At 34.7% G+C, this 19,595-nt stretch overlaps 2 protein-coding genes across 2 annotated transcripts; one reads left to right on the top strand and one right to left on the bottom strand.

Moving 5' to 3' along the window:
• The first annotated feature begins 449 nt into the window (after positions 1–449).
• On the top strand, positions 450–7,391 carry LOC115982599. The gene is made up of 6 exons (XM_031105240.1): positions 450–933; positions 1,646–1,816; positions 2,931–3,101; positions 3,190–3,369; positions 3,778–4,242; positions 5,974–7,391. The coding sequence occupies exons 1-6, from the start codon at positions 634–636 to the stop codon at positions 6,904–6,906; spliced, it is 2,220 nt and encodes a 739-aa protein (XP_030961100.1). The 5' UTR covers positions 450–633; the 3' UTR covers positions 6,907–7,391.
• A 7,735-nt stretch (positions 7,392–15,126) lies between these two features.
• Positions 15,127–19,376, bottom strand: LOC115982441 (GDSL esterase/lipase At3g26430-like). Its single transcript, XM_031105040.1, has 5 exons — positions 18,327–19,376; positions 16,366–16,575; positions 16,065–16,234; positions 15,724–15,994; positions 15,127–15,523 (listed from the first exon to the last, which is right to left on the bottom strand). Exons 1-5 carry the CDS (start codon positions 18,652–18,654, stop codon positions 15,258–15,260), a joined length of 1,245 nt encoding a protein of 414 aa, XP_030960900.1. The 5' UTR covers positions 18,655–19,376; the 3' UTR covers positions 15,127–15,257.
• Between the last annotated feature and the right edge of the window lie 219 nt (positions 19,377–19,595).

Below are 19,595 nucleotides of genomic sequence, written 5' to 3'. Positions count from 1 at the left end.
AATGCCCTAGGGCAACCCGTTATCCACACACACGTTTTTGACCAATTTAGTGAATATGAGTCATGACTCATAAGACTCACAAGCCACAACTACAATATAAAACTTTAGTCATACATACCATACAAAATTTAGTGGTCATACATTTCTGACCAATTTAATCATACATACCAATTTAGACATCCGTTAACATTTTCCAAAAAATAATATTAAAATTGTCTACTAAAGAATGCCCTAAAGACAACCTATATATTTCGGACCAATTTAGTGGTCATGAGTCATACGACTCACAAGCCACAACTACAATATAAAGTTTTAAGTCATACTCTTATCTCTGACCTTATCTAATACTAGTATTAATCCGTTCAAAGAATGACCCTAATTTTTTGGTTTCACCTATATATTGAACCCATATTTGGGAAACCTTCTCTCCAACTAATGTCCTAGCATACATTCAAACTTTTGACCAAATTACCAATTATCCCCAACGGCTCCAAACCCAAAATTCCATTCTTTATTTTTTCCTACTCTGACTCCCTCTCTTCACTCCACGCGCACAATTATAAATTACTCTCTCTCTCTTTATAGCCGTTACAACCTCTCTCTCTCTCTCTCTCTCTCTTTCTCTCTGTAACAATGGCGAGTGACTCAGGCTCTTCACTTGTAAAAGACACAAACACAATGCCCTCTGTTTCTTCTTCTTCTTCTTGCTTTTCACTGAAGCGGAAGAGGCCCCCCAAGATTGAGATCCCAAATGTGTTGCAAGAAATGCCAACAGAGAAGTTCACGTCCCAAGACTCCACGACCCAACAAGACCCCGTTTGCGTATTCTCTGAGATTGGCTTTGTTGGGGTTTCCTCCGTTAAAGGCAAGAAGAAGTTCATGGAAGACACCCACAAGATCCTTCCTTGCATAAATGGCAACAACTCAAACAAAGTAGTACTTCTAATTCAAAATGAGTTCTATTTATTTATTTATTGGCTGTTGTAACTTGTAATTAATGAGGCTTAGTTTGTAGTTTGGTACTTGGCATTGATAAGAAAAATGTCATTTTTTGAAGTGGGGTTGGCTAATTGTTAGGTTTTGTTGGTTAGTATGTAGGGTTCTTTGGTGTGAGAAGTTGGGTACTTGGCATTGATAAGAAAATGGGATTTTTTGAAGTGGGGTTGGCTAATTTTTAGGTTTTGTTGGTTAGTATGTAGGGTTCTTTGGTGTGAGAAGTTGGGTACTTGGCATTGATAAGAAAATGGGATTTTTTTTGAAGTGGGGTTGGCTAATTGTCAGGTTTTGTTGGTTATTATGTAGGGGTTCTTTGGTTTGAGAAGTTTGGTACTTGGCATTGATAAGAAAATGTGATTTTTTTGAAGTGGGGTTGGCTAATTGTTAGGTTTTGTTGTTTAGTATGTAGGGGGTCCTTTGGTGTGAGAAGTTGGATACTTGGCATTGATAAGAAAATGGGATTTTTTGAAGTGGGGGTGGTTGATTATTTGCTTTTGTTGGTTAATGTGCAGGGATTCTTTGGTGTTTGGCTTTAATAAGAAAATCTGATTTTTATTTTTTTAAGTGGGGGTGGTTGATTGTTCAGTTTTGTGAGTTAATATTTGAAATGGAAATGGCTGATTGTTGAGTTTTTTTGGTTAATGTGTAGGGGTTCTTTGGTGTATATGATGGACATGGAGGTAAGAAAGCTGCAGAGTTTGTTGCTGAGAATTTACATACTAACATTCTTCAAATGATGGAGAATTGTGAAGAACCCATGTCAAAGGAAGAGGCAGTTAAAGCTGGTTATCTGAAAACGGATCAGGAGTTCTTGAAGCAGGTTATTGCAATTTGGATTTCTACTGTTTCCAAAATGCTTGTGTTTCTTGATTCATAATTTTGTTTCTTATAGTCACTTAATGACAAAGGAACCAATTTGATGTCTCCTGATAACCAACTATGAATTTGATTTTATGTTGATAACTAGTAAAGCTTCTTTGATGGTAGCACTTAGTGAATGCCTTTGAATTTGAAATCATGCATCAAGTCAGGATACTTTGTTTACATGATCGTGAAATTATTCATTGTTACAAATCTTTTCTACTTGGGTTTGTGTTACTATTGGTAAATAAAAGCTACTGCTATTCATAGCTTGTAGAGAATGAGGGAGTATATGTAATTTTCTGCCAAAACTTATTTAGAAGTTTTGTTTCTCTGTTTATACTGGTTGAATGGGATGCATATTGGTATGCAGACTATAGTTTTAAACTTTTTGGCTGAGGCAAACTTTTGTTATTTTATTGACATGTCATCTTGGCTATGCTTAGTTTTGACTTTTTGGGGTTGGTTCACAAATTCTAATTTGCAATTTTTATCTATGCCAGCCATTCTTTGTGCTGTGTGCTAAGAATTACACTTACTACTCCTTCATCATATGTGTGTTGGGGTGTCCCCTACTAGCGATGCATGGGCAAAAAGGAATACATGTGGCCAATCTTGATTAATATGTTAAGAATGCATAGCCAATCCCAAGGGACTAAGGTTTGGTTGCTGCTGCTGTTATTGTTTTTGTATCATGTGTGTGTGTGTGTTTGGACTAAATCTAAATTGCAAATAATATAGAATACTGAGTGATGTGGCTGATTTGGCTATTGGTGGCTATTCTAAACACTAAATGTGTGATACCCTAGATTGTCTAGATCGATATTGGATTGAATGAGTACAAGTCACACAGGAATGTGCTAAGTCCCACAGGAATGTGCTAAGTCCCACATCGAGCTTTTACTAGGTCTATCTAGGCTATAGAAGCTATTACGAAGAGTTTTAATTGTAACTTGACTAGTATTTTGGGGTATAGTGCATATGTAACTAGTGCTTCCTTTGGTTTTTGATAAGTCATCATTATATCTTTTGTTTTGGGGATATGCTAAATTCTTTATTCTGAAAAAATACAGGGTTTAGGCAGCGGTGCTTGTTGTGTCACAGCCTTGATTGAAGGGCAGGAGGTTCTTATTTCAAACTTGGGAGATTGCAGGGCTGTTCTTTGTAGAGGTGGAGTTGCAGAAGCTCTTACAAGAGATCATAGAGTAGAACAAGAGGATGAACAGAAAAGAATAGAGGATAAGGTATTTATTGTTGTATTGTCAAACTTAGCTGTTTTAAAGGGTGGAGCAGTAATTGTTATTGATGGTATCTCTTCATACTCTGTTAAAGGGAGGATATGTCGAGTTTCATCGAGGAGCATGGAGAGTTCATGGGATACTTTGTGTTTCTAGAAGCATAGGAGATGCTCATCTAAAAGACTGGGTACTAGCTGAGCCTGATGCAAAGATTTTAAAGCTGACGCCAGACATGGAATTCCTTGTCTTGGCTTCTGATGGACTATGGGAAGAGGTGAGAAGTCAATGTTTTTGGGAGTCCTATACCCTTGCCTTTTTGTGTTCTTAATTTTTATGCTCATGTTTGGTTTATCATCTAATAGTTAACTTCATTTTGCATACCTTGCATTATGCCATTCATAAAGTTTGTCATCTAGCTAAAATGCTGGGTTAAGTTATCAGTGATGGCATAAATTTATTGCTGCTTAATAGAAGGATATGTGCTGGAATAAATTGTTACACAGATCATTGGTGTGGAAATGAACAAATTTAAATAATTGTTTATGTGTTAAGATGTGCCATTCCCCTGTATTTATGCATTGGATTTATTTTGAGTTGGATACCATTTTCTTAGCTGCTGCAATATTGACATACCCTAACTCTTATTTGATTGTTAACTTTGATGTTGACTATTTTTGCCTAGGTTGGCAACCAAGAAACCGTCGATAAAATCAAACAATTTTGTACTGTTGAAAAGCAATTGGGCCCATCAAGTGATCTTCAGAAAGATTATGATGATGACAATTTCGGCTGTGTGAATGTGAGTCCATCATCAAAGTTACGTAGGATTTCACTGGTTAAGCAACCTAAAGGGATGATGGGTCAGTCTCCGAGCTATAAGAAAACCATAAATAGAAGGAAAGCTAACAAAGATGATTTTGCTAATGAAAATGAAAGTCCTCCATCAAAGTCACGAAGAATATCATTGGTCAAGGGAGTAAATATGAAAACCATGTCTCCAACTAAAGAGAGCATTAGCTATAAGATGAGTAAAACTACCTCAAATGGACTTGTTGCTGCTTGTGAGGAGCTTGTGAACCTTGCTGTGAGTAGGGGTAGCTTAGATGATATCACTGTTATGATAATTGATCTGAACCACTTCAGATGTAACAGCTGAAGTTCATGGATTACTCTTGACCTGTTGATTTCACTCATGCTCCAAAAGTTTCTTTTCTCCTGTATATATCTGATAATTGAAGTTGTGTAGTCCATGTCTAATTCTTGAATTTTCCATGTCTAATTCTTGAATTTTTTTAAATTCCTACACATAGGGCTAGCTAAACGTTAGATTATTTTATTCTGCTTATTATAGCAGGAAATAACTTTTTCTCTTTCTTTTATTTGTGCTTTCTAGATCAAGCATTGTGCTAGTGACTGTTGCATGCAACTGACTTTGATGCAACTCTGGACCACCAGTCCACCACTATTCTTTAATAATTCTTCTCCCTTGCCTCTTCACTTTTTATGTACATGCTGATTTTTAATCTATATAGGAATTGACAAGTATATCTATAACTTAAAATATGTAAAATCAAATACACTGTTTGAGATTCTGGTTTGCTGCTAATCCTGGAGACAAAGCACTCAATTATTGACTAGTCAATAGAAGTCTTCAAATTCCATTGTCATTAAGATTCTATAGAGTTCTTAAAATCCTATCCATTTATTTTGAAATGAGGGGATTAGATTTCACCACATCATCAATATTTTAAAAAAGATTGACGATCACCATTTTGGTATCTTTATAAATTATTGATGATGTGGCAAAATCCAATCAACTCATTTCAAAATTATGGAAGAATATGATTGTATCTTTACATGGGAAAATAACTCATTGGTAGTACAAGATGTAGGTAAGGGAGTGATTCAACACCCACAATATTCTAAGAACAAGGATACAAAATTTAGCCCCATAATCCTCCAGCTTTATCTTTTACTCCAATTGATTGTCATGTTATCAATCACGATCTGTAACTTTGTTTTTTGCTATGTGAGTTTATATTTGTAACTTAATCACCTTTCTGAAGCTCTTTTGTTCTTCTCTGCGTGTTCTTTTGTTTTTTTATGTTCAAACTTTAGAAAAGTGTTTTTACTGTTTACTTATATTCTAAATTTTCTAATTACCCGAACTCAAGTGCAATACTGAGAGTTGGACTAGATCTGCTACAGAAACTGCAGATTCCTCACGTTATAAAGCATCTCACCCCCTAGATTCCTTGCCTATTCACTTTTTTTACAACAGCTCCACTGAAAAGTTAAGGAAACCCCCATGTAAACATACAAATCATAAATACATAAAATAATTATAGTTGTGACAAACCACATCGTAAGTCCAAATTCTGTCTAATGTGTACATCTTTTTCATCACTAGCCTCCTTTTTAAATTTTAACCACCCACATGCTCATGAACTTTTGGTTGGTACACTTATCACATGAACTTCAAGACCAATGAAAAGGTGTTCCTTTGCTTTTTACCACTTATGAGAAAGATAATTTTTGGAGATAAAACCTACATTGAATCCAAATCACTTTGGAGAAGGAAAAAGTTGGGAAAACAGAAAAAGGGAACAGAACACTGATAGAAAAGCTTACACGGCTTTGCACATAATTGAATATAAAATGTGTTGCTCCTTCCACCCTTATCCTCACTCCTCCTAACTTCAAACTACCTGTTTAGAAATTGAGCTGTATTCTCTTCTTGATCCAATTCATTCATCCTTCTCAGCTTGCCAAGTGCTTTATCCTTTAGTTTTAGTCCAAAGTTGTACTCTTTTCTATATTCAAAAATTTGATCAATTCTCTTATACCTTAATAGAGTATCATGCATGATTCAATTGGAATTCCTGCTTGCTTTTCATCTGGTGAGAGGCCAGCTGATGATCCAGCAACTGTAATCAGGTCAGGCCAAAGTTTAGTTATGTCAGTGTACCAAACAAAGATTGCCGGTAAGTGTCGTCTGATCACCATTACATGGTGCAAGAATATGTTACTACATGGCCTATCTGTTTCAGTTGAAGGACTAGATGGGGATGAGCATCATAGGTGCAAGGTAGAACTCAAGCCGTGGTACTTTTGGAGGAAACAAGGCTCCAAGAAATTTATGGTTGATGGTAAGACAGTCTATGTGGTTTGGGACCTTAAAGCTGCAATATTCAATGGCAAGATTGAGCCACAATCAGGTTACTATGTTGCCATTGTTTGCGAAGAAGAGGTGGTGTTAATTGTTGGTGATCTAAAGAAAGATGCCTTTCGAAAAACAGGTTGTAGGCCGGCTCTCATCGAGCCAATGTTGGTTACAAGGAAGGAACATGTGTTTGGAAGAAAGAAATTCTCCACAAGGGCCAAATTTCAAGAGAAAGGTAACATTCATGAACTCTCTATTGAGTACAAAAATGCTATTAGCAATGACAAATCCTTAGGTGGGTTTGATCCACAAATGGAGATTAAGATAGATGGGAACCTAGCTGTTCATATTGAGCATCTTCAATGGAAGTTTAGAGGCAATGAGTCCATCAGTGTAAGCAAAACTAAAGTAGAAGTTTATTGGGATGTCCATGACTGGTTCTTTAGCTCTGGTACAAGGCATGGTCTATTCTTATTTAGGCCAATTTCATCATCTGCATCTCCATCATCATCATCATCATCAACAACAACAGCATTGACATCAACACATTTGTCAACTCATGAAGCCAGTACTGCCTCAGGAGAAGAAGTTAATGCATGTGGGTCTTCCAGGTTTTCCTTGTTTTTCTATGCTTGGAGAGTAGAATAATCATCAATATGGATAATCATAAGCATATTGTCATCACCAAGGAACTGAAAGGGGGGAGCTGAGCAGTCATGTTCATAAAATCGCACGCATTTTGGATGGTAGTCATTTGGATTGAACTCCTACAAAGAGAAGCAAAGAAAGAGAAAAGGTTGGTGTTAGAAGCATAGTGACCAAACATGAGGGCCCAAAGTGAGTTGGTATTTAGCTACAGGCTACAGCTGGGAATGGATTGAATAATATGGACATGATTGGACAGGCCAGATGGGATCACATTTATCTGCCTAGTTCAATGATTCTCCATCTCCATTACCCATTCTGAATTTAGAGTTGCTCTATAATGTGTTTTGTTTTTGATTTTTTTGGGTTCTTGTGTACGAAAAGAAAAATAGTTAACAAAGACTCACATAGGTGACCGAAGCACCAAATATAAGAACATGTACACATATGATATATTTATGTATATGGGATAAGCCGTTGTTTTTTTCTGTCGTTTTGTTCTAGATATATAATCCATTGAATCATGATTGGACTTTTCATGAATATTAACTCATTTCACGTGATTTACAAATAGTTCGTTTTTTTGGTTGAAGCACTTGATGTTTGCATGTTTTATGCAAATCATGCGTGGATTGTTCCTTTTATGTATTGATTCATTGTTCGTATTAGATTCTCTTACCACCCCTTAGAAACTGTAGTACCATTTTAAAGATTAAACATTTAAATAGAGTTGTAATTATTATGTTATTATATGAGGTCATAAAAGATAACAGTATAAACAGTATATGCAACACCTTTTATAATCTCATATTCCAAACAACTAGTATGTTCTTTGAATTGATTCTTAAAAAAAATATATTATTCGTTGAATTAGGTTGGTTTTAAATGAAGCCATATTTTGATAAATTGTTTATGAAAATTATGTTTAATTGGTTGACACGATTTTTTTTTTATATTGGAAGATTCACAAAATTGAACTTAATAGAAGTTCATTAGAATTTAATTTTTTTTTTTTTTTTTGAAAGACTTAGAATTTAATTTCAAATGTATTATTATACTCAAATTTCTCCGTAATCTTAGTTAATTATATGTATTTATTCACACAATTAAAAGTACATTTAAAGTATAACAATACAACTAAAAAGCTTTTCCATGTTTCTTGATTGCTTTATTTTATTTTATTTTATTTTTATTTTTTTTATAAAGAAAATCATATATCAACAAATTAATTATAAAGGGATTATGTTTTTAATGTTATGTTTATATGTGACTTGTAATGTTAACTGGAAATTAAAAGACAAATAGATTAGGTTTTATGATAGAGATGTGGCTTTTGGGTATTTAAAATGAGGGGTTGGTTTTTCATCAAAAAAAAAAAAAATTCATAAAAAATAAAAATAAAATGAGGGGTTTGGGGGGCCTATCCTGAAGATCAATATAGAGTGACCACATGGAGATCAATATAAAATGAGTAGTGGGGGGCAAGGCCAATTTTTGGGGCGGGGTCCCCCCATTCCCCTATCTCTATAGCCTGTGAGTGTCTCCATTCAAGAGTTATGAGGGAAAATTTGTTCCTAGAACTGCTTTTAGAGAACAAGGAGAAATTTTGGATTGGTAACCTAAATTAGGCGAGTCAGTCATAATAATTAACATTAAACTAGTCAAGAGCCTTTTAGTTTGATGGCGTTTTTGGAGAGCTTGGGTTTGAATCCCAAAAATAAGGTCCCCTAAAATATAGGATCGTCTCAATTTTGGTTCATTGATATATATATATATATATATATATATATATATAGAGGGTCGGTTCAATTTTGCATTTTACCTTTAAAAAAAAAAGTGAGTTCTAGCCCCCCAAAAAAAAAAAAAAAAAAAAAAAAAAAAAAAAAAAAAAAGAGAAAATGGGAAATTTTAACTAGTGACCTCATATTCTTGAGAAATAAGACATGATTCTTAACTGAATGTGCTATCCCATGGGATTTAAACTGCACAGCTTTGATCTTTTGGTGGATGCTATATATTTCAACACTCTTCAAATTCTTATTATCAATAAATTCTTATACAAACTCGCTTAACAATTGTAAGGACCATATTTGAAATTCTAGCCTAAGGTATGAATGTACTTAGGCCCAAAAAGTCTAAAACAATGAATTTGTAAAGAATGGGTTAGAAAACTAGACTTTAGTTAACCAAACAACAAGTCAGGTAAGTTTGATGACAAAAGAATGAAAATATACAAGTGTAAACTGAAGAAAAAACGACTGGCTCTTATTTAATGTTCTTAGGCAAGGTTACAAGTTTGGTTCTAGATTGTTATAGTGTTTCATTTTGTCATCAAATCTACCTGACTTGTTGTTTGGTTAACTAAAGCCCAGTTTTCTAACCCATTCTCTACAAATTCATTGTTTTGGGCTTTTTGGGCCTAAGTCCATTCATACCTAGGGTTAAGATTTCAAATCTGGTCCTTACAACAATGATTTTATACGTTTCCAAGTACAATTATTCAATCTTTGAATGACTTAATATGAAGAAAAGGCGAAGGAGAGACTAGCTCAAAATGTGATGATAAAACAAGATATTATTATTCATTCTTACGGAAGAATTCATCCCTCCTCTCACACAAGACCTACACCCTTTGCGAGAGGAGGGAAGACTCCTCAAATATGAAGGAATAATTTCTAGAATTAACACCAAATGAACAATGATATTCTACATCTGACAGAAAATCTTGCCACCTCCTATATGAAGGAATAATTTCTAAAGTTAACACCGAATGAACAATAGTATTCTACGTGAAACAGAAACTCTTGCCAAAAAAGGCGTAGCAGTAGTAAATCCATTTCAATTTTAAAAAGAAGTTTGCATATCTTTAGAGATTTCTATTCTGTAAAAAAATGTGTGGTTTTGTTTGTCTATCAAGATCGATATATTACAATCAAAAAAAAAAAAAAGATCGATATATTGAAATATAAAGTGATATGCGTCCATCTCATTAAGTATGGTAAGGTTGATAATTTTTTGACCATCCAGCTTTCAATATTGTTCTCTAATGGTTGAATGATCTAGAGTTCAATCTCTGCTTACATCAAAAACCAATAGGTATCTTGATCTGATAATAAAAAACTATAATTATGAGTGAATGCTATAAGTTGGAACTTTCCTTTAAAAAAAAAAAAAAAAAAAAAAATCCAAAAGATGAAAGATATTTGGTAAATAAGACTATAGATGTCCCATTATAGGAGGCCTCTCAAATGCAAGTAACCTGAATTATTCAAGTTTTGCATGGCCAAATGGATTCAAACAAAAGTTTATTTAGCCAAAAATGAAAACTGAGGGACAGGGATGAATGCTTGAATGCTAGTCTACGCCGAAAATGGGCCCAATAATTCAACCTTACACGATGCCATGTCAAAAGGATGTTCCCTCCTGTCTTGTGCAAAGTTCTTTCCAAAATAAAATGGCTAAGAAAAAAGTTTCTTTAACCCAAAAAAAAAAAAAAAACACACACACACACACACACAGAGAATGTTGTTGCAACTTGCAAGTGATTTAGGCCCTATTTGGTAGAGCATCTTAAACACATGTTTTTAGTTTTTAAACAACATTACACACATTTCCACATACTTTTTCACTCACACGTATTTCAAAAAAATACAAACAACATTACTCAAACTCCTCTACCAAACGGGCCCTTAGTGGTCCATTCCATGACAGGCCATTTCCAATGAAATGGGTGGGTCCGAAAATGAACCATTAACTATTTGGTTGAATATCCAACCGATGGGTCTTTGCAAGTATTTGAAATCACAATCTCTTTGCCATCTATATGATTCTTCTTGGCCCACACTTCATTAACCGGTTGAAATTATATTTCCCATCATGACCACAACATGCCACAAAAGGGTTCTCGAATCCTTCAAATTCACCAAGAAAAAATAAAATCATATTAAGGAAAAAATTTATTATTAAACTAGTTTGAAAGTTTGGAGGAAAATTTCTTAAGCCCATTAGTTATTACGTGACAATTGATAAAATCATTTAAACGTACTTTTATTCATATTTCCTATTTAATGAATTATGTGATTTGTTTATATAAGAAATGTAAATTATTTAACCTCTCATTAACCCATCGAGCAAATTACCTTTTTTTTTTTTTTTTTTTAAATACCAGAAAAGGAAGAAATACAAACAGTTAAGAAACAACAGGAGACATATGAGGCCAACAAACATGAGTTGGCACATTAGTAGGCTGACTAGCTAAGTGGTATACATTTTCAAGGACAACCTTAGGAACAAAAATCAAGCAAATTACTTAATTTAAGAAAGAATAACAGCAGAATAGAATAACTAATGAATTCAATTATGTTAGGTTATAGATTGATCCTAGTTATTAATTCAATTAACCAAGTTGTTTAATTAGGTCAAATTACATGCAATATCATGGAGGCACCAACAAATTACAATTTTAATCTAGACTGTAGCGGAAATTAAGGCAAAAACCCACTGAATGAATTTCATGTCACCACTCTCAAAAATCCAGTAATCAAGAACAAGTGGTTACAAGTATAAGGAATTGTGGTTGCACGATTTTCCTGGCCCAAACCCTCTCTATCAGGCCTTGGCCCAAGACGCAACCCATAACAAATACTTTGTAGAGGATGGGTCAAAGAATTTAGCCTTAGTGAGCCTGCTCGGTCTGATACATAGACAATATTGTTGCAGGAACAAAAACACAAGGATGAATATTTAACAGCAGATTCTATTTCTTCAGTTAGAATACATTTTTCTTCCTCCCCTCGTTTGAGGGACTTTACTACATTATATAGCTCTCTCTTTCTTATCTGAACCTTACACTTGTTGATCATCTAAGCCTCCACTTGAGCACCTGTCCCATCAAACACCCCTATCACCCTCTTGTGAGTTGCAGTGGCCAAGGTAGTACTGTTCAGGGGTCTTTTCCTCATTAATGCGGCCAAAAGGGTGGTTGTGGCACATTTAATGTGGTGGTGGCAGCTTTCCATGGGATATTTTGGGTTTTATTCTTTTTATATGTTGGGAGAATGAACTGTAATGGTAGGGGCGTGGTCTTTGATCGGACTTCGTATTGTCCGAGGAGGAGTTACTCCTCGGACAGGTTTCTTTTATCGTAGTTGGGCCTGAATAATGCTTTCTGTGGCTTTTCCTCAGACAGGACGCTCCTCGGACGGGCCTGAATTTAGACTAGCCCATTATTTTTGGGCCGGGCCCCACAGGAATCTTATTACTACTAGGCCTATCTTAAAATACTAACCTACAATTAAACTTTTGCTCCAATCCCCAATTGGACTTGATCATGTAGAAGACTTCTTCCCTTTGTACAGATCTCCAATTCGTGTCTAACAGTTTTGCACGAATCTCCAATAAGTAACTAACTTCACAACAACCTTATTTTATTGTTGTAGTTGATTTGAAGCAACTTCACATGAAAACACCAATTAGATCTTTAATTGTTGGTACTAGGCTTGGTACAAAACCCAAAGGCGCACAAGAGTGACAGCAAGATCTACTTCTTTTGTTTTCTGAACTCATAAGTTCAAAAGGTGGAGGTTAGGATTTCAAAAGAAAGTCTTATGAAGCTCTTTAGGGTTAGGATTTTCTTTCTCTACCACCTTATTTAAATAGGAGCTTAATGAGCCTTTTAAATGGACTCTCCTATTCCTATTAGGTTTACACAAACCCATAAATAAAGAGCCAATTAGAATAAGACATTGCAGGCTATATTTTGAAATCTCGTATTCCTATAGATCAAGAGGTATCAAACCAAGTATCAAGGTTCATTAAATCTCGATAGATCAAAGTTGTCGAGCTAGGTGTCAAGATCCCAATTTTCAGCTTTTAACCACTTGTTTTTTTATGCATTCTTCATGTCTTCAATACTATCACTTGAAAAACTTCTTCAAAGTACATCATGATATTCTTGAATCCACTTAGATATACCCAAATATAAGTAAAGTGCGTTTTGTCATAGAATGGGTCAATTACATAAAAATATAACTCTAACAAATTACATACCTTAATTAGAGGAAGAGGTTTGTGACTGAATTTTCTACTATCCCATAGTACCCACACACACCTTATCAAGTCTTAAAAAAAATTTAAGAATAGGGTCAATGAAGTAAAATCACTTCATTTTAACTCTAGTATGGTTTTTGTGCCCAAAAAAAAAAAAAAAGTAACTTTTTTAATCTAAGTTGCGCGTGCTCATATTCTAGTCTTCTAATAACAAAATTTCTTGCTCCGCCATGTCGCATAAGGTGGTGTTGGCAAATCCCGCATTCACAGTTAAAGATCCAATTTTGTTTTTATTTTTTGCTATTAGAATATATGGATTTTAATGGGATTGATAAACTGTGTTGGTGTGTATTATTATATTTGGAAAAGTCTGATGTGGCATCATTTGATTGGATTTGATTGGAGGGTGTAGAACTAGACTTTTACACCATGTCTTTATCAAATTTGAACTCTCTTTTTTAGTATATAATGCATGGATATATTGTTCCTTTGTTTATGGATTCATTGCTCATATTAGATTCTTGCCACCTCTTAGATAAAATTGTAGGATCAATTTGTTTTGAAGTGAGTCCAGTGAAGGCCTGAAGGGGAGGTAAGATTAAAAAACAAACCAAGCAAAATTAATTCCATGTAAAATCATCAATATGAAAAACAATTGAGTAAACATTTAAATAGAATTGTAATTATTCTACTATATAAGGTCATAAAAGATAACAATATGAGCACCATGCAACATCTTTTATAATCTCATATTCCAATCAACTAGCACGTTCTTTGTTAGCCAAAAAAAAAAAAAAAAAAGTAGCACGTTCTTTGAATTAGGTTTATTTTAATTAAGCCTTATTTTGATAATTTTTTGTGAAAATTTATGCTTAATTTTTTTTATGGGAAAAATTATGCTTAATTGGTTGATATGATCCTGTTTATATATATAGGAAATCCACAAAATTTAACTTAATAGGAGTTCATTACAATTTAATTTTGATTTATTATTATACTCAAGTTTCTCCATAATTTTAGTTAATTACTGTTTACAGGTATATATTCATAAAATTTAATTTTAAAAGTTAATAAGTTATAAATCTCTCTCTTTCTCTCTAGAAAATTTGTTCCTAAAACTACTCAGAGAACAAGGGGGAATTTCGGAATGGGAACTTGTATTAGGCAAGTCTGTCATAATAATAAAATTAAACTAGCCAAGAGCCTCTTAGTTCGATGGCAATTTTGGAGAGCATAGATTCAAATCTTAGGTCTCCTTAAATATAGTTAGTTCAATTTTAATTGCATATTATATGGGGTGCCTCAACATATTGTAAGTCATGTAAATAGGAAAATAGATGAAAAGACTAAATTGTTACATTTTAAACAACCAAAATCGAACAATTTAAAATTGAGGGATTAAAATATTGTCCTCATGTTTAAGTGAAAAAAATTGCATTTTATCTCTCTCTCTCTTTTTATTTATTTTATTTATTTTTTTTTTATACGTGAGTTCTAGCCAAAAAGAATGAGAGTTTTAAACTAGTGACCTCATAATCATGAGACATGATCCTCAACCAATTGTGCTAACCCTTGATATTTGGTGGATACTAATTTTCAACACTCTTTTTGAATTCTTATTATCAATAAACGCTTGTAAGTACTTGCTTAGCAATGATTCTATATGTTTTCATGAACCATTGTTCAATCTTTGAATGAGTCATCTTATTTGATAGCAAGATACATAATGCACAATGGGCTACTTGAAAGAAAAGGCAAAGAAGGAACTAACTTATAAGACCAGAACAACACAAGAAATTATTTGTTCTTAGGAGAGAAGTCCTCCCTCCTCAAGGGTCCACACCTAATGTGAGAGGGGGAAGACTCCTTCTAGAGGGATGAATAAGTTATTGGATTACACAAAGGTTCACATCTAATGTGAGAAGGGGGAGGACTCCTTCTATAGGAATGAATAAGTTACTGGATAAACACCGAATCATATTTTTTTTAAGTTCTAAAATTCCAAGTGAAAATAATTATTTATTTGGAGATGCATTCCTGATATTCTTGTATCCGTTTGAGAACAGTTTATTTAATTTTTGTGTTGGAGCATACATATATTTTGAGAAAGTGAGAAAAAAAAAAAAAAAAGTATAGTTTCCAAAAACCTAGCTTAGATGGTACCAAACACACACGTGGGCCCAATAATTTAGCCTTACACGATTCCAAATCAAAAGGATGTTCCCTCCTGTCTTTCCAAAATAAAAAGGTTAAGAAAAAGGTTTCATTGACCCAAAATAAAAAATAAAAAACAGAGAAAGAATGTTTTAGCGGTCCATTCTATGACAGGCCATTTCCAACGAAATGGGTGGGTCCGAAAATGAGCCATTAGCTATTTGGTTGAATATCCATTTGTTAGCGGCCTCGGTGAAATGGGTCCCATCCCAATTAATCCGAACCGATGGATCTTTGCACGAATTTGAAATCACAATCTCTTTGCCATCTACAGTCTTCTTGGCCCCACACTTCAAGAACCGGTTGTAATTATATTTCCCACCATGACCACAACATGCCACAAAAGGGTTCTCGAATCCTTCAAATTCACCAAGAAAAAAAAAAATTCATATACAGTTTACGAGAAACTTCTTAAACTCATTACGTGAAGATTAATAAAATTATCCACGTACATAATTTTACCAATAGTCACGATAATTTTATCCATTAGCCCAGGAATTTATTTATTAAATCAAATCAAATCAAATCCACTAGTGTAAAAAGGATGCAAGGAAGTACCATGTTTTTTGGCTTGGGCAATGAGGGTGTACTTCACTGAGTAGACATCAACATAGGTGATTGTTGCCTCTGGAAGATCTTTCCTGAGTTGGGCTACAGCTTCTTTTAATCTGAGGTTGAAATATTGGGCCACATCATTGAATGGACTGGCACAGCCATGTTTATCTATTTGGCCCGCCGTGATAAGAAAGCGGTCCATAACATATGGAAGGCAGCCCACTGGGCCTGTGTTGTGTACCCAAAATATTCTTCCACCTTCACCATATATTTTCTGCATGTAACATAATCATCAAGGTGTGTACCAAAATTTTTTTGAAGTGATTGTTGTGAATTTGTGTTACCTTAATGGCATTTGAGAACTGGCCCAATACATCAGGAACATATGCCTTAACTTCTTCAGTAGTCATGTTGAGTTTGTAACCAGCAGTAAGATCATTTTGGCCAATGTCAAATGTGTACAGAGCTTGAGAAAAATAATCCCTCTTTGGTAACAATTTCTCAAAGAACCCTCCTGTTCCAGATTTTGAAACAATCCCATTTCAATTTCAACACCAATATGACAATCAAAGTTTGTGGCATTGTGCACAAAAATGATATATGTAAGAAAAGAAACAACAATAATTAACATGGGATGGGAGTCACCTTGTTTGTTGAATATTTGGGATCTTCTGTGAAAATCTGAGAATTGAACAGACTGCACATCTAATGAAATGGGACTATATCCACTTTGTGCCATTGTTGTGTTCTGAGGTCTAATTGTTGCTCCAGCAGTTGCAAAATTGGCTCCATGGCTAAAGTTTGAACCCAGTGAGTCCAGAAAAGCACTGAGATACGGTAACCCATAGCTTTCCGCTGAAAATCAACAAACAGTGTTTCTCATACAATTAGAACTAACATGCTACACTTGGTCCTCCAAATTAAGCATACTTTTGACTTCCATCTTAATTTCTTAACCAAAAAAGAAACAAGAAAATGAGAATACCAATTAGTTATAAAATTATATTATTTTCTCTTTTTTTTTTTTTTTTTGGGGGGGGTGGGGGGGTGTTAGCATAACCAGTAAAGATAACATCAAGTTTGTTAGAGATGATAATCAGGCTAAGATTGTAGCCAACACCAGATTGCAGTCCATACCAGTAGATTAGTATTATGCTAGATAGGTGTAATCATGATTGTAAAGCTTATCTCCTATTTGAAAAGAGACTTTGCTATGAAAGACTTGGGGCCACTGCATTATTTTTTGGGTATCAAAGTAAGTCGAGATGATCAAGGAGTCTACTTGTCCCAAGCTAAGTACATTGCAAATGTACTTCACAAGGCAAAAATGGCTGGGGCTAAGCCATGCTCCACACCTCTCTCTTCAAGCACAAAACTGTCTCAATTTCATGGAGACCCTCTTGATGATATTACAACCTATCGACAAATTGTGGGATCTTTGCAATATTGTGTGCTCACCAGACTAGAGATCGTGTTTACAGTAAATCAATTATGTCAATTTCTACACTCCCCAACTACAGCTCACTGGTCAGCAGTCAAAAGGGTTCTTAGGTATCTTAAGGGTACTCTACATCATGGTTTATACTATGGGAAGGGCTCACTTCAACTACATGCTTTTAGCGATTCAGATTGGGCTGGGAGTGTCGATGATCATCGATCAACAACGGGATATGCTGTTTTTGTTGGACCTTGTCTTGTTTCTTGGTGTGCCAAAAAGCAACCTGTTGTGTCCAAGTCAAGCACTGAATCCGTGTATCGAGCTATGGCCTTTGCAACTTCAGAACTTTATTGGATTCGCATGCTTCTTCGTGAGCTTCATATATTACTTTCTGCTGCGCCTACTTTATGGTGTGACAATTTAGGTGCCTTGTCCTTGGCAGCAAATCCGGTGTTCCATGCTAGAACTAAGCATATTGAAGTTGATTATCACTTCATTAGAGAGAAGGTGCTTAATAAGGATATTCAACTTCGATTCATTTCAACACATGCACAGCTTGCAGACATCTTTACAAAAGGCTTAACATCTGATAGATTTGAATTTCTTCAATCCAAGCTTCGGGTCTCAACACTTCCCTTCAGCTTGAGGGGGGATGTTAGCATAACCAGTAAAGATAAAATCAAGTTTGTTAGAGATGATAATCAGGCTAAGATTGTAGCCAACACCAGATTGCAGTCCATACCAGTAGATTAGTATTATGCTAGATAGGTGTAATCATGATTGTAAAGTTTATCTTTATCTTTTCCTTTTACTTGTAATTATCACATTCTTTAGTGATATTTATCACTTGTATATTGATACTTCTATAAATACAAGCATGGACAGCTAATATACTTAAGCTGCCATTTTCCACAAACATAGTTTCTTTCAGGGGGGGGGTGTAAAGTTCAAGGATCAATGACTAAAGAGAATGAAAAAAAACAGAAGAAGAAGGGTTTTAGCTTATTTTGGTACAACAAATGATATTTCTAAGATATGTGCCAAGTCTAATGTGGAGGAAGAGGATAAAGGGCACTCTCCTCGGATTATAATCTTTTATCATGTATTTTCTACATAATGGATATGTACATGTGCTTCCACAAAAAGAAAGAGATAGAAATGGAAGTACCTATGAAATCAATTACAAGACGGCCATCAGAATACCGTCCAGATGGAGTGTGAAAAAATGTTTCTCCATTGGGCGGCGGAGCTTGTCCGAATGCCGCTGACAAACCACCGGTGTCTGAATTTGAGTCACCAAAGTTGAATATGGCCGGAAAACTGCATTTGGATAAGGCTGTGGTAGGATTTGGTAGTAATGCCAATGAGATTACCAGGCTAGCAAAGATAACAAATAAGGAGTACTGAGGCTCCATGAGAGACACAAAAGATATTAACTTTTTTTTTAGCTGAATGAGATAAACTTTTTTGACACAAAAAAGGATTACCAGAAGCATAGAGACAGGAGAATATTATGGTACCCACTAATGTTTTTCAAATTTCACTGTCTGTCTCTGTCTAAAAATATGCCATTGACCCGTTCCCATTAGTATAATTTGGTCTTTGTTTAGCCAAAAAAGTTTCTAGTTGTGTAAAAATTATTGGGATAATTATGTTTTACCATTCTAAATTAGGATGAAAAACTAAAGTTAAGAGTACAAGGCGCATTCGGAGTATAATTTAGATAGTAAAGTGTAAATTTTCTATTATTTTTAAAGGATTGAAAATATGAACAATTGGATTTTTTCACACGGTGTCATCCAAGCGTTTCCAAACTGGAACGATAATTCCACCTCGGATTAAATTTCGGCCCATTCTGGACCGTTTCGGACATTTCAGTAAATACTGGCCAAGATCTGGCCGGTATGTACTATGTACAGAGAGGCTATGAACAGATTCAACAGAGCAAGTGAAATAAATAAATAAATAAAATAAAGAAGAAGAAGAAGAGAAGAACTAAATGAAGAACAACTGAACAAGATGAAGTGAGCACACACCGAAAAAATAAATGAAGAACTGACCAGATGAAGAAAAGGCAGGCCGTGTGAGAGAGGAAAAAATCAAAAAAGAAGAAGAAGAAGAAGAAGATAAGATAAGATAGAAGAGAGCACTCACAGCGAGAAAGAAAGAATAATGAGAGGTGGGCTAGTGAGAAAGATGACAAAAGTAAAAAACAATTTACTAGGGAAAATGGGAAAAGTATATTTCAAGAAGGTTCCTTCTTTATAAAAGGACCCCGATGTTAGAGATTTTTTGGCCAATTGTTGCCTAAAATCATGTTTATTTGTAATATGAGTATTATTTAAAGTTATTTAGAAAATCGAGAAAAGAGAGTAAATTTTGATAAGTGTTGTTGAAATTTTAACAAAAGTATAAGAGAGAAAAGATAAATGATGTG

The sequence above is a fragment of the Quercus lobata genome, chromosome 3 (genome assembly GCF_001633185.2).
Source record: "Quercus lobata isolate SW786 chromosome 3, ValleyOak3.0 Primary Assembly, whole genome shotgun sequence".
Taxonomy (NCBI): domain Eukaryota; kingdom Viridiplantae; phylum Streptophyta; class Magnoliopsida; order Fagales; family Fagaceae; genus Quercus; species Quercus lobata.
The sequence above is the reverse complement of the archived record's forward strand: the minus strand, read 5'-3'. Positions and strand labels throughout refer to the sequence as shown.